General features: G+C 44.4%; 1 protein-coding gene across 2 annotated transcripts; it reads left to right on the forward strand.

The window, feature by feature from the left end:
* Positions 1-274: 274 nt before the first annotated feature.
* Positions 275-13,644, forward strand: LOC128704775 (uncharacterized). Of its 2 annotated transcripts, XR_011391307.1 has the most exons (7): positions 275-320; positions 1,420-1,650; positions 6,168-6,357; positions 8,179-8,364; positions 12,253-12,498; positions 12,770-13,019; positions 13,054-13,644. XR_011391307.1 is itself a non-coding variant. In XM_053799919.2 (6 exons), the coding sequence occupies exons 1-6, from the start codon at positions 312-314 to the stop codon at positions 12,940-12,942; spliced, it is 1,035 nt and encodes a 344-aa protein (XP_053655894.2). In that variant the 5' UTR covers positions 275-311; the 3' UTR covers positions 12,943-13,644. The 2 variants fall into 2 exon arrangements, 1 of the variants encoding a protein (XP_053655894.2); XM_053799919.2 differs by having other exon boundaries at positions 12,770-13,644.
* Positions 13,645-15,514: the final 1,870 nt, after the last annotated feature.

The following is a 15,514-nucleotide window of genomic DNA, read 5'->3' on the forward strand; positions in this document are numbered from 1 at the left end:
CATGTCCCATGGCTACAGTGGGCATGTCCCATGGCTACAGTGGGCATGTTCCATGGCTACAGTGGGCATGTCCCATGGACAGAGTGGGCATGGCCCATGGCTACAGTGGGTATGCCCCATGGCTACAGTGGGCATGTCCCATGGCTACAGTGGGCATGTCCCATGGCTACAGTGGGCATGTCCCATGGCTACAGTGGGCATGTCCCATGGACAGAGTGGGCATGGGCCATGGCCACAGCTATATAACAGAGGGACCACAGTTAGGATAGCCAGTATCGCTGACAATATCAACACTACCTGGTACCTCTACCATGAGTCTGGTAAGGTGTGGGTAATTTGGTATCCCTGGATGTAGAATTTGTATATCCCTTCATGAATTTAGGTATCCCTGATGGAATTTAGGTATCCCTGGATGAAGAATTTAGACATCCCTTGATAAATTTAGGTGTACCTGAAGTAATTTAGGTATCCCTAAAGGAAGAATTTAGGTATCCCTGAAGGAAGATTTTAGGAATCCCTGAAGAAATATTTTTAAGTATCCTTCGTGGAATGTCTTAGATATTCCTACCTAGCATGGGCCAGTAGGCCTTCTGCAGTGTTAATTCCTCATGTCCTTATCTAACTTGATAACTTCACCTATATAAATATAGTGATTCTGTAATACCGTCAAGTTGAAAGAGACACACGAGTAAGAATTTGGAAACGTTTCGCCCATATATATATATATATATATATATATCTATATATATATATATATATATATATATATATATATATATATATATATATATATATATATATGTATATATATATATATATATATATATGTATATATGTGTGCGTGTGTGTGTACTCACCTATTTGTGGTTGCAGGGGTCGAGTCACAGCTCCTGGCCCCGCCTCTTCGCTGATTGCTACTAGGTCCTCTCTCTCCCTGCCCCATGAGCTTTATCATACCTCGCCTTAAAACTATGTATGGTTCCCGCCTCCACTACGTCACTTTCTAGGCTATTCCATGGCCTGACTACTCTATGACTGAAGAAATACTTCCTAACATCCCTTTGATTCATTTGAGTCTTCAACTTCCAATTGTGACCTCTTGTGTCTGTGTCACATCTCTGGAACATCCCGTCTTTGTCCACCTTGTCTATTCCGCGCAGTATTTTATACGTCGTTATCATGTCTCCCCTGACCCTCCTGTCCTCCAGTGTCGTCAGGCCGATTTCCCTCAACCTTTCTTCATAGGACAATCCCCGTAGCTCTGGGACTAGTCTTGTTGCAAACCTTTGCACTTGTGTGTGTGTGTGTGTGTGTGTGTGTGTGTGTGTGTGTGTGTGTGTGTGTCTTTATTGATGAATAAGACACGTGTATTATTATTATTTATTCATATATATTTGTATTTACTAATTCCATGGTCAGATTGACGTACTTGTCGTGCTGGTGGTTGCTTGTGGATGCCAGGGGCAGGAAGCCTTCCAACCCTACGAGCGTGGAAGCCTCAGCACCGCTAGGGTTCAGATAGGCTCTCTTCTCACCATAGGCCTTGATGAGAACCTGGATGTATGGTTGCCTACGGACGCAGGCACCTATCGGGTCTTCTACTTTCTGGATGGTTTCGGTGGCTCTATCCCAGGAGAGGCCTATGCACAGGTGAGGCCTAAGCACAGGTAGGCATATACAGAGGCATAGAAAAGGCTGGTGAAATAGCCTTGGGGTACTGAAGGTGTCGTGCTTTGGTGAATTGATGATTAAGACACATGTTCAACACCTGTGTGTCTTTATTGATGAATAAGACACATGTACAACACCTGGGTGACTTTATTGATGAATAAGACACATGTACAACATCTGGGTGACTTTATTGATGAATAAGACACATGTACAACACCTGGGTGTCTTTATTGATGAATAAGACACATGTACAACACCTGGGTGTCTTTATTGATGAATAAGACACATGTACAACACCTGGGTGTCTTTATTGATGAATAAGACACATGTACAACACCTGGGTGTCTTTATTGATGAATAAGACACATGTACAACACCTGGGTGTCTTTATTGATGAATAAGACACATGTACAACACCTGGGTGTCTTTATTGATGAATAAGACACATGTACAACACCTGGGTGTCTTTATTGATGAATAAGACACATGTACAACACCTGGGTGTCTTTATTGATGAATAAGACACATGTACAACACCTGGGTGTCTTTATTGATGAATAAGACACATGTACAACACCTGGGTGTCTTTATTGATGAATAAGACACATGTACAACACCTGGGTGTCTTTATTGATGAATAAGACACATGTACAACACCTGGGTGTCTTTATTGATGAATAAGACACATGTACAACACCTGGGTGTCTTTATTGATGAATAAGACACATGTACAACACCTGGGTGTCTTTATTGATGAATAAGACACATGTACAACACCTGGGTGTCTTTATTGATGAATAAGACACATGTACAACACCTGGGTGCCTTTATTGATGAATAAGACACATATACAACACCTGGGTGTCTTTATTGATGAATAAGACACATGTACAACACCTGGGTGTCTTTATTGATGAATAAGACACATGTACAACACCTGGGTGTCTTTATTGATGAATAAGACACATGTACAACACCTGGGTGTCTTTATTGATGAATAAGACACATGTACAACACCTGGGTGTCTTTATTGATGAATAAGACACATGTACAACACCTGGGTGTCTTTATTGATGAATAAGACACATGTGCAACACCTGGGTGTCTTTATTGATGAATAAGACACATGTGCAACACCAGTATTATTGCTAGTACTACCACTATTACTGCTACTACTACCACTGTTACTGCTAGTACTACTATTGTTACTTCTAGTAATACTACTGTTACTGCTAGTAATACTACTGTTACTGCTAGTACTACCACTTTTACTGCTAGTACTACTACTGTTACTGCTAGTACTACCACTTTTACTGCTAGTACTACTACTGTTACTGCTAGTACTACCACTATTACTGTTAGTATTACCACTGTTACTGCTAATACTACCTCTATTACTGCTAGTACTACTACTGTTACTGCTAGTACTACTACTGTTACTGCTAATACTACCTCTATTACTGCTAGTACTACTACTGTTACTGCTAGTACTACTACTGTTACTGCTAGTACTACCACTATTACTGTTAGTATTACCACTGTTACTGCTAATACTACCTCTATTACTGCTAGTACTACTACTGTTACTGCTAGTACTACTGCTATTACTGCTAGTACTACCACTATTACTGTTAGTATTACCACTGTTACTGCTAATACTACCTATATTACTGCTGGTACTACTACTGTTACTGCTAGTACTACTACTGTTACTGCTAATACTACCTCTATTACTGCTAGTACTACTACTGTTACTGCTAGTACTACTGCTGTTACTGCTAGTACTACCACTATTACTGTTAGTATTACTACTGTTACTGCTAATACTACCTCTATTACTGCTGGTACTACTACTGTTACTGCTAGTGCTACTACAGTTACTGCTAGTACTACTACTGTTACTGCTAGTACTACCACTATTACTGTTAGTATTACCACTGTTACTGCTAATACTACCTCTATTACTGCTAGTACTACTACTGTTACTGCTAGTACTACTACTGTTACTGCTAGTACTACTACTGTTACTGATAGTACTACTACTGTTACTGCTAGTACTACTACTGTTACTGCTAGTACTACTACTGTTACTGCTAGTACTCTACTGTTACTGCTAGTACTACTACTGTTACTGCTAGTACTACTACTGTTACTGCTAGTACTACTACTGTTACTGCTAGTACTACTACTGTTACTGATAGTACTACTACTGTTACTGCTAGTACTACTACTGTTACTGCTAGTACTACTACTGTTACTGCTAGTACTACCACTGTTACTGCTAGTACTACCACTGTTACTGCTAGTACTACTACTGTTACTGCTAGTACTACTACTGTTACTGCTAGTACTACTACTGTTACTGCTAGTACTACTACTGTTACTGCTAGTACTACTACTGTTACTGCTAGTACTACTACTGTTACTGCTAGTACTACCACTGTTACTGCTAGTACTACTACTGTTACTGCTAGTACTACTACTGTTACTGCTAGTACTACCACTGTTACTGCTAGTACTACTACTGTTACTGCTAGTACTACTACTGTTACTGCTAGTACTACTACTGTTACTGCTAGTACTACTACTGTTACTGCTAGTACTACCACTGTTACTGCTAGTACTACCACTGTTACTGCTAGTACTACCACTGTTACTGCTAGTACTACCACTGTTACTGCTAGTACTACCACTGTTACTGCTAGTACTACCACTGTTACTGCTAGTACTACCACTGTTACTGCTAGTACTACTACTGTTACTGCTAGTACTACTACTGTTACTGCTAGTACTACTACTGTTACTGCTAGTACTACCACTGTTACTGCTAAGTATACCACTGTTATAACAATTGCTACCACTGTTACTGCTAATTACTACCTGTTACTGCTAATTGCTACCACTGTGCTGCTAGTATACCATATTTGCCCACTAGTGCTACCACTTTGTTGCTCTAGTGCTACCACTGTTATAACATTGCTACCACTGTGTTGCTGCTAATTGCTACCACTGTTGCTGCTGGTACTGCCTGTTGCTGTGGTGCTGCTGCTGTTGCTGCGGTACTGCTGCTGTTGCTGCGGTACTGCTGCTGTTGCTGCGGTACTGCTGCTGTTGCTGCGGTACTGCTGCTGTTGCTGCGGTACTGCTGCTGTTGCTGCGGTACTGCTGGTGCTGCTGCGGTACTGCTGCTGTTGCTGCTGGTGCTGCTGTTGCTGCTGGTGCTGCTGCGGTACTGCTGCTGTTGCTGCTGGTGCTGCCACTGTGCTGCTAATTGCTACCACTGTTGCTGCTGGTACTGCACTGTTGCTGCTAGTGCTGCTGCATTTGCTGCTGAGTACTGCCTGTTGCTGCTGGTGCTGCCACTGTTGCTGCTGGGTACTACTGCCTGCTGTGTTGCACCAACTAATTGCTACTGCTGTTGCTGCTAGTGCTACTGCTGTTGCTGCTGGTGCTACCCGCTGTTGCACCATTCAATTCACTGCCACTGTGCTGCTAATTTGCCGCTGTTGCTGCTGGTGCACCACCGCTGTTGCTGCTGGTGCTGCTGTTGCTGCTAGATGCCGCTGTTACTGCTGAATTGCTATGTTGCTTAACAATTGTACTACTACTGTTACTGCTGTACTACCACTGTTACTGCTGTACTACTACTGTCATTGCTAGTACTACTACTGTTACTGCTAGTACTACCACTGTTACTGCTAGTACTACCACTGTTACTGCTAGTACTACCACTGTTACTGCTAGTACTACTACTGTTACTGCTAGTACTACCACTGTTACTGCTAGTACTACTACTGTTACTGCTAGTACTACTACTGTTACTGCTAGTACTACTACTGTTACTGCTAGTACTACTACTGTTACTGCTAGTACTACTACTGTTACTGCTAGTACTACCACTGTTACTGCTAGTACTACCACTGTTACTGCTAGTACTACCACTGTTACTGCTAGTACTACTACTGTTACTGCTAGTACTACTACTGTTACTGCTAGTACTACTACTGTTACTGCTAGTACTACTACTGTTACTGCTAGTACTACTACTGTTACTGCTAGTACTACCACTGTTACTGCTAGTACTACCACTGTTACTGCTAGTACTACCACTGTTACTGCTAGTACTACTACTGTTACTGCTAGTACTACTACTGTTACTGCTAGTACTAGCTCTACTACTCTCTCTTTACCTTGCCTTCTCGCTGATGGACCCACCTTTCATTCGGACTCTCTCACTGATCTTTTAACAACTGACTTACTCCACAAACTCTGATGATGCCTTCAGCCCTTTCTACCTCAATCTCTTGCTACCCTCTTCCCCTGCAGTATCCCCTGCCCCGCTGTTTTCTGTAACCTACTAATCATCCCTCCCCCCTTCTGCCGCCCGATACCCTTGCTTCCTTCCCTACCCTGCAGCGCTGTATAGCCCTTGTGGTTTAGCGCCTCTTTTTTTATTATAATAATAATAATAATATTCACGAACACTGTTTCTGCAGACTATGGAGCACATAGCGTCACATGGGATAGCGGTAGTGGTTCTGTGGAAGATAGCAGCGCCTATAGACCCCGAGGATAAGGTACCTCTGATGATATCTGTCTTGGAGTGGGCAGATGCGCATCTGGAGCAGAGGCTGCATAACAGCGGCATCAATGACACCGTACATCTTGACTTAGAGAATCTTGTAGGTGAGACCAGAGAGAGAGAGAGAGAGGGGAGGGAGAGAGGGAGAGAGAGGGAGGGAGTTAGAGAGGGAGAGAGAGCTTGGTTACTTTATAGCTAAGTTGGGTTAGGGTAAGATAAGATAAGATAAGATTTCGTTCGGATTTTTAACCCCGGAGGGTTAGCCACCCAGGATAACCCAAGAAAGTCAGTGCGTCATCGAGGACTGTCTAACTTATTTCCATTGTGGTCCTTAATCTTGTCCCCCAGGATGCCACCCACACCAGTCAACTAACACCCAGGTACCTATTTGCTGCTAGGTGAACAGGACAACAGGTGTAAGGAAACGTGTCGAAATGTTTCTACCCGCCGGGAATCGAACCCGGGCCTCCGTGTGTGAAGCGGGAGCTTTAGCTAAGTTGGGTTAGGGTATTGCTGCGTTAGGCTACGTTAGGTTAGCCATGCTTAGGTTAGGCTACGTTACCCATGGATAGGTTAGGTTAGGGTAGGTTAGGTTACCCATGGTTAGGCTAGGTTACCCATGGATAGGTTAGGTTAGAGTAGGTTAGGTTAGGTTACCCATGGTTAGGTTAGGCTTGGATAGGTTAGGTTACCCATGGGTAGGTTAGGTTAGACTAGGTTAGGTTAGGTTACCCATGGGTAGATTAGGTTAGGCTAGGTTAGGTTAGGTTACCCATGGATAGGTTAGGTTAGGCTAGGTTACCCATGGGTAGGTTAGGTTAGACTAGGTTAGGTTACCCATGGATAGGTTAGGTTAGGTTATCCATGGTTAGGTTAGGCTAGGATAGGCTAGGTTACCCATGGGTAGGTTAGGCTAGGATAGGCTAGGTTACCCATGGGTAGGTTAGGCTAGGATAGGCTAGGTTACCCATGAGTAGGTTAGGCTAGGATAGGCTAGGTTACCCATGGGTAGGTTAGGCTAGGATAGGCTAGGTTACCCATGGGTAGGTTAGGCTAGGATAGGCTAGGTTACCCATGAGTAGGTTAGGCTAGGATAGGCTAGGTTACCCATGGGTAGGTTAGGCTAGGATAGGCTAGGTTACCCATGGGTAGGTTAGGCTAGGATAGGCTAGGTTACCCATGGGTAGGGCTGAGAAAGTAAGATATATATCTAAGTTAAGACAGAATAAACTTTATATTTTGTTAGGCTAGGCTAAGTTTCCATGGGCAAGATTAGATAATGGTACTTCAAGGGTAGGATTGGTTAGGGTAGGATTGGGGAGGCTAGGCAATTTTAAGCCGGGTAATGTTAGGGTAGGATAGGTAAGTTTAGGGTAGATTAGGGAAGTTCAATTAATAGTTAATCAACTTTAGGGTAGGTTAGATTAGGTAATATTATAGGTTGGATTAGGTAATATAGGTCAGATTAGGTAATATTATAGGTCAGATTAGGTAATATTATAGGTTGGATTAGGTAATATAGGTTAGATTAGGTAATATTATAGGTTGGATTAGGTAATATAGGTCAGATTAGGTAATATTATAGGATAGATTAGGTAATATAGGTTAGATTAGGTAATATTATAGGTTAGATTAGATAATATTGTAGGTTGGATTAGGTAATATAGGTCAGATTAGGTAATATTATAGGATAGATTAGGTAATATAGGTTAGATTAGGTAATATTATAGGTTAGATTAGATAATATTGTAGGTTGGATTAGGTAATATAGGTCAGATTAGGTAATATTATAGGATAGATTAGGTAATATAGGTTAGATTAGGTAATATTATAGGTTAGATTAGATAATATTATAGCAGGTTAGATTAAGTAATATTAAAGTAATGTGCACCAATCGAAACATCGCAAAACGTTTCTTCACACAGTTGGCGGACACTCTGCAGGATCCCATGTCTTGGTGTCGTACCTGAAAAACACCTGTGGCAAGGTCAAAGGACAGGTGTTCATGAGTCCAGTAGACGGACTCTTCACCTACTGCATCACACCTGGCCACACCCTCAACTACCTGACTCCCACACTACACCTGGCTGCTGGTCTGGACGATGTTTCAGGTGAGATATACACTGTGACAGTGGTAGATAGCACCCACATGTGACTGTCTTAGAAACTCACACACCTGGTCAGTACTTAGGTGTTGTGACGTTTTGCTCTGTTTAGATCGAAATGTTGTCATAAGAGCTTGTTTGCTACCTGTGTACAACACTGTGGCTGGTGTGTGTGTGTGTATATAATCAATGTACCATGCAGAAACAAACGGGTATATACAAAGAGAGATCACAGTCAGCAGGATTCGAAACTACTACTGGGACGATCAAGATTCCCAGGCAGCGCTCTAGTCCACTCGGCCACACAAATGCCACATAGACTGAGCAGTCTGGTTCACAAGCCATGATTCTTACCCAGCCTGGGCACGTCAGCCTCAAGCATGGATCTAAGCTATTGCAATCACCTCCTTTATGTTCTGACCTCTCAAGTGAGTTTTATATCAATACTCCAAGCAGACACAAGAGGGCCGAGTGGACTAGAGCGCTGCCTGAGAATCTTGACTGTCCCCAGTTGCAGTTTCGAATCCTGCTGACTGCGATCTTTCTTTGTATATATATATATATATATATATATATATATATATATATATATATATATATATATATATATATATATATATATATATATATATATATATATATATATATATATATATATATATATATATAAGCAAAACAACCACGGAGACAATAGAATGATAGCTCTAGGCCTTACGTGTTGCAATCCTGGCTGGCTAACACTCCCTACCCTGGGTTATCCTGGCTGGCTAACACTACCTACCCTGGGTTATCCTGGCTGGCTAACACTACCTACCCTGGGTTATCCTGGCTGGCTAACACTCCCTACCCTGGGTTATCCTGGGTGGCTAACACTCCCTACCCTGGGTTATCCTGGCTGGCTAACACTACCTACCCTGGGTTATCCTGGCTGGCTAACACTCCCTACCCTGGGTTATCCTGGGTGGCTAACACTCCCTACCCTGGGTTATCCTGGCTGGTTAACACTCCCTACCCTGGGTTATCCTGGGTGGCTAACACTACCTACCCTGGGTTATCCTGGCTGGTTAACACTCCCTACCCTGGGTTATCCTGGGTGGCTAACACTCCCTACCCTGGGTTATCCTGGGTGGCTAACACTCCCTACCCTGGGTTATCCTGGGTGGCTAACACTACCTACCCTGGGTTATCCTGGCTGGCTAACACTACCTACCCTGGGTTATCCTGGCTGGCTAACACTACCTACCCTGGGTTATCCTGGGTGGCTAACACTCACTACCCTGGGTTATCCTGGGTGGCTAACACTCCCTACCCTGGGTTATCCTGGCTGGCTAACACTACCTACCCTGGGTTATCCTGGCTGGATAACACTCCCTACCCTGGGTTATCCTGGCTGGCTAACACTACCTACCCTGGGTTATCCTGGCTGGCTAACACTCCCTACCCTGGGTTATCCTGGCTGGCTAACACTACCTACCCTGGGTTATCCTGGCTGGCTAACACTCCCTACCCTGGGTTATCCTGGCTGGCTAACACTCCCTACCCTGGGTTATCCTGGCTGGCTAATACTCCCTACCCTGGGTTATCCTGGCTGGCTAACACTCCCTACCCTGGGTTATCCTGGCTGGCTAACACTACCTACCCTGGGTTATCCTGGCTGGCTAACACTACCTACCCTGGGTTATCCTGGGTGGCTAACACTCACTACCCTGGGTTATCCTGGGTGGCTAACACTCCCTACCCTGGGTTATCCTGGCTGGCTAACACTACCTACCCTGGGTTATCCTGGCTGGATAACACTCCCTACCCTGGGTTATCCTGGCTGGCTAACACTACCTACCCTGGGTTATCCTGGCTGGCTAACACTCCCTACCCTGGGTTATCCTGGCTGGCTAACACTACCTACCCTGGGTTATCCTGGCTGGCTAACACTCCCTACCCTGGGTTATCCTGGCTGGCTAACACTCCCTACCCTGGGTTATCCTGGCTGGCTAATACTCCCTACCCTGGGTTATCCTGGCTGGCTAACACTCCCTACCCTGGGTTATCCTGGCTGGCTAACACTCCCTACCCTGGGTTATCCTGGCTGGCTAACACTCCCTACCCTGGGTTATCCTGGGTGGCTAACACTACCTACCCTGGGTTATCCTGGGTGGCTAACACTCCCTACCCTGGGTTATCCTGGGTGGCTCACACTCCCTACCCTGGGTTATCCTGGCTGGCTAACAATACCTACCCTGGGTTATCCTGGCTGGCTAACACTACCTACCCTGGGTTATCCTGGGTGGCTAACACTCACTACCCTGGGTTATCCTGGGTGGCTAACACTCCCTACCCTGGGTTATCCTGGCTGGCTAACACTCCCTACCCTGGGTTATCCTGGCTGGCTAACACTCCCTACCCTGGGTTATCCTGGCTGGCTAACACTACCTACCCTGGGTTATCCTGGCTGGCTAACACTCCCTACCCTGGGTTATCCTGGCTGGCTAACACTCCCTACCCTGGGTTATCCTGGCTGGCTAACACTACCTACCCTGGGTTATCCTGGCTGGCTAACACTCCCTACCCTGGGTTGTCCTGGCTGGCTAACACTCCCTACCCTGGGTTATCCTGGCTGGCTAACACTCCCTACCCTGGGTTATCCTGGCTGGCTAACACTCCCTACCCTGGGTTATCCTGGCTGGCTAACACTCCCTACCCTGGGTTATCCTGGCTGGCTAACACTCCCTACCCTGGGTTATCCTGGCTGGCTAACACTACCTACCCTGGGTTATCCTGACTGGCTAACACTCCCTACCCTGGGTTATCCTGGCTGGCTAACACTCCCTACCCTGGGTTACCCTGGCTGGCTAACACTACCTACCCTGGGTTATCCTGGCTGGCTAACACCACCTACCCTGGGTTATCCTGGCTGGCTAACACTCCCTACCCTGGGTTATCCTGGCTGGCTAACACTACCTACCCTGGGTTATCCTGGCTGGCTAACACTACCTACCCTGGGTTATCCTGGCTGGCTAACACTCCCTACCCTGGGTTATCCTGACTGGCTAACACTCCCTACCCTGGGTTATCCTGGCTGGCTAACACTACCTACCCTGGGTTATCCTGGCTGGCTAACACTACCTACCCTGGGTTATCCTGGCTGGCTAACACTACCTACCCTGGGTTATCCTGGCTGGCTAACACTCCCTACCCTGGGTTATCCTGGCTGGCTAACCCTCCGGGGTTAAAAATCCCAACAAATTCTTAAATTCAATTTTTCCTTCTGTTCTCGAGAACATCTGGTCTGTTCACTGTTCATTGTTCTCTTCAACAAGTGTGAATGAATCATAAAATCGTAATTACAGAACTGCAAATAAACCACGATACGGGTGTTTAAACCAGTGGTTTATACACTGGTCTAGAGTTTACGACTCACTTTGCCGTGAGTTCGATCCCCCACCCGTACTCTTGTTTCTCTGAATGAGAAAAGTTGAAATGGATAAGTAAACACAGCTTAAGACAATGGAACGTTTCGCCCAGAGTGGTTTCGTCAGTGGTAATTTTGAACTGAGAAAACCATCTGTGTATATGTGTCCTCAGGTGTAACTTCCCGTGTGTCCCAGATGTCCTCAGTAATCTTTGACTTCAGTCCAATTTACGACTGAAGGGGCGAAACGTTGGGCAAAATTTGAGAATGGGTTTCGACCTCCGAAACCCTCTCCAGGTATACATGTCTCCAAATGCGTACTTTCAGTGTGCTCCCGATATCCTCAGTAATCTTAGTAACTTAGTCCAATTTACGACTGAAGGGGCGAAAGGTTGGGAAAATCTGAGCGTCTACGTGCGAAAGGTTGGGAAAATCTGAGCGTCTACGTGCGAAAGGTTGGGAAAATCTGAGCGTCTACGTGCCCACAGGTGTGGGTGACTTTCCGTGTGCCCCGGATGCCATCAGTAACGATCGCTTTTACGACGCTCTGGACCCGTCAACGCAAAGATGGTCCATCAATGCTACTGAGTTCGGCCACGGGGACTTCCTCGACCCGTCATACCTGGAGGTCCTTGAGGTACTGGACTTCTGCGGCTATAACGAAGACGCTACTCCTGACGAGTTCGATGCTTACAGGCGCTACGTCGCTGGCCAGACAGTAACCTTCGTTAAAGGTGAGTCGTTTGGTAAATAATGTCGTATGATTAAGCGTTACTTCAAAGTTGATTTCCAATCATTAGAAAGAATATTTCTATATTTTTATTCTCTCTATTCAAATATAGAAATATTCTTAGTGTTATTTTTCACTAAGAATATAGAAATATCACTAAGAATATTTCCATATTCTTAGAATCAATAACACTAAGAATATGGTCCCCTCAGCTTTTTTCTAAGAATATTTCCATATTCTTAGAATCAATAACACTAAGAACATGGTTTCTTCAGCTCTCTTCTCAGACACCTGTGATGACCTGATGCCTTACCTGGAGGACCCGTCACAAATGCTGGTCAATACTGTAGAGAAACACAGCAATCCACTTGGTGGATGTCCAGTTGCTGGATGTTCCTGGTCTCCACCATCCACCACCATACCGTCCACTTCATCCACCACGCCATAGGCCTATGATGCTATAGGTCTCTTCTGTGATGTTATGTTTTTTCTATGATGCTATAAGTCTTATTCATGATGCTATAGGCCTCTTCTGTTATAGGCCTCTTCTATGCAATAGGCCTCTTCTATGTTATAGGCCTCTTCTATGATGCTATAAGGCTTTTCTGTTATGCTATAGGCCTCTTATATGATGCTATAGGCCTCTTCTATGTTATAGGCATCTTCTATGATGCTATAGGCCTGAATAATCAATTTGCTATGTTGAAACCAGCTTATTCAATTCTGTCACTGTTCTTCCATTCTTCAACTCCCCTAAGTCAGAATTATTCTCTATAATAACAATGACTTAAAAAAATAGGAAATGAAATATTGGATATCAGATTGGAGGGAGAGAGTATGGAGGAGGTGAATGCATTCAGATATTTAGGAGTGGAAGTGGTAGCAGATGTGTCTGTGAAAGATGAGGTGAATCATGGAATTGATGAGGGGAAAAAGGTGAGTGGTGCTCTGAGGAGTCTGAGGGGACAAAGAACTTCGTCCATGGAAGCAAAGATGGGAATGTATGAGAGTATAGTTGTATCAGCGCTCTTATATGGGTGTGAAGCGTGGGTGATGAATGTTGTAACAAGGAGAAGGCTGGAGGCAGTGAACGAGGCTGGAGGCAGTGAAGGAGGCTGGAGGCAGTGGAGGAGGAGGCTGGAGGCAGTGGAGGAGGAGGCTGGAGGCAGTGAACGAGGCTGGAGGCAGTGGAGGAGGAGGCTGGAGGCAGTGAAGGAGGAGGCTGGAGGCAGTGGAGGAGGAGGCTGGAGGCAGTGGTGGAGGCTGGAGACAGTGGAGATGTCTTGTCTGAGGGCAATGTGTGATGTGAATATAATGCAGAGAATTCGTAGTTTGGAAATTAGGAGCTGAGGAGGGGCTGTTGAGGTGGTGCTGAGGAGGGGCTGTTGAGGTGGTGCTGAGGAGGGGCTGTTGAGGTGGTGCTGAGGAGGGGCTGTTGAGGTGGTGCTTAGGAGGAGCTGTTGAGGTGGTGCTGAGGAGGGGTTGTTGAGGTGGTGCTGGGGAGGGGTTGATGAGGGGTTGAGGAGGGGTTGTTGAGCTGGTGCTGAGCAGAAGTTGTTGAGGTGGTTCGGACATGTGGAGAGAATAGAACAAAATAGAATGACTTCGAGTGTATAAATCTGTAGTGGAAGGAAGGCGGGGTAGGGGTATGCCTAGGAAAGGTTGGAGGGAGGGGGTAAAGGAGGTTTTGTGTGTGAGGGGCTTGGACTTCCAGCAGGCATGCGATAGCGTATTTGATAGGAGTGAATGGAGACAAATGGTTTTTAATACTTGACGTGCTGTTGGAGTGTGAGCAAAGTAACCTTTATGAAGGTATTCTGGGAAACCGGCAGACCGGACTCGAGTCCTGGAGATGGGAAGTACAGTGTCTGCACTCTTTATTTATTTATTAATTTGAACATGATACAGTGAAGTACAAAGGAATACAGTCATTACAGTGCAGCATGCCAAAGCCCCTTGTATGCAGAACATTATGGGCAGCTTAAAATTAACTTAAGATTAACTAAGCAATGATATATTCAGTGGTAAAAACATTATTGTAAACAGATAACAGTTTAGCACAAATGAGTATTACAAAGACAGGTCATATGGTCATTTACTGTGTTGCTGTGTAATCTGTAGAATGGAGTATTCTGTTAGGTAATGTAATTAAAAAATAAAGTTTGATTGGGTCACAGGTTAGACATTTATGATATACAATAATGAGATACAATTTATGAGATACAATTTATGAGATACAATTATTCAGTATTTATTTAGTTGTGGGTGAGTAAGTGATTTTTGAGAAGAGACTTGAATTTATAAACAGACAGTGTTTCTTTTATATTCACAGGTAATGAATTCCAGATTTTAGGGCCTTTTATGTGCATTGAGTTTTTGCATAGTGTGAGATGGACACGAGGAACATCAAAGAGTGATCTGTGCCTTGTGTTATGGTCGTGTGTTCTGTTGAGGTTGGTAAGGAGATGTTTGAGGGGAGGGTTTATGTCAGAGTTAAGTGTTCTATGTATGTAATAGGTGCAATAATAAGTATGGATGTTTTGTATGGTGAGTAGGTTGAGTGTATTGAATATTGGTGGAGTGTGCTGCCTGTAGTGAGAATTTGTTATCATTCTAACTGCAGCCTTTTGTTGGGTAATTAATGGTCTGAGATGGTTAATTGTTGTTGAGCCCCATGCACAAATTCCATAGGTGAGATAGGGGTAAATAAGTGAGTGATATAGGGCCAGGAGGGCTGACTGTGGAACATAGTACCGTATCTTCCATAGTATGTCTACGGCCTTGGAAATTTTTTTGGAAATTTGTTGTATATGTGTTTGAAATTTGAGTCTATTATCAAGGTGGATTCCTAAGAATTTTCCCTCTGTGAGTTTTGTGATAGGTGATCCATTTATCATTATGTTAAGAGACACATCTGCAGCTCTATTATCAAACTGAATGTAGTAGGTTTTGTCAATGTTTAGAGTAAGTTTGTTGGTCCTCATACAGGCTGATATTTTCTGTAATTCGGTATTTACAGT

The sequence above is a fragment of the Cherax quadricarinatus genome, unplaced genomic scaffold, assembly GCF_038502225.1.
Source record: "Cherax quadricarinatus isolate ZL_2023a unplaced genomic scaffold, ASM3850222v1 Contig1237, whole genome shotgun sequence".
Lineage (NCBI taxonomy): Eukaryota > Metazoa > Arthropoda > Malacostraca > Decapoda > Parastacidae > Cherax > Cherax quadricarinatus.

Excerpts from the sequence above, each read along its gene's own strand:
- LOC128704775 (XM_053799919.2), top strand. Across the intron at positions 8,365-12,252 it reads TGGTCTGGACGATGTTTCAG|GTGTGGGTGACTTTCCGTGT; the intron begins GTGAGATATACA and ends ACGTGCCCACAG. Across the intron at positions 12,499-12,769 it reads GACAGTAACCTTCGTTAAAG|CTCTCTTCTCAGACACCTGT; the intron begins GTGAGTCGTTTG and ends TGGTTTCTTCAG.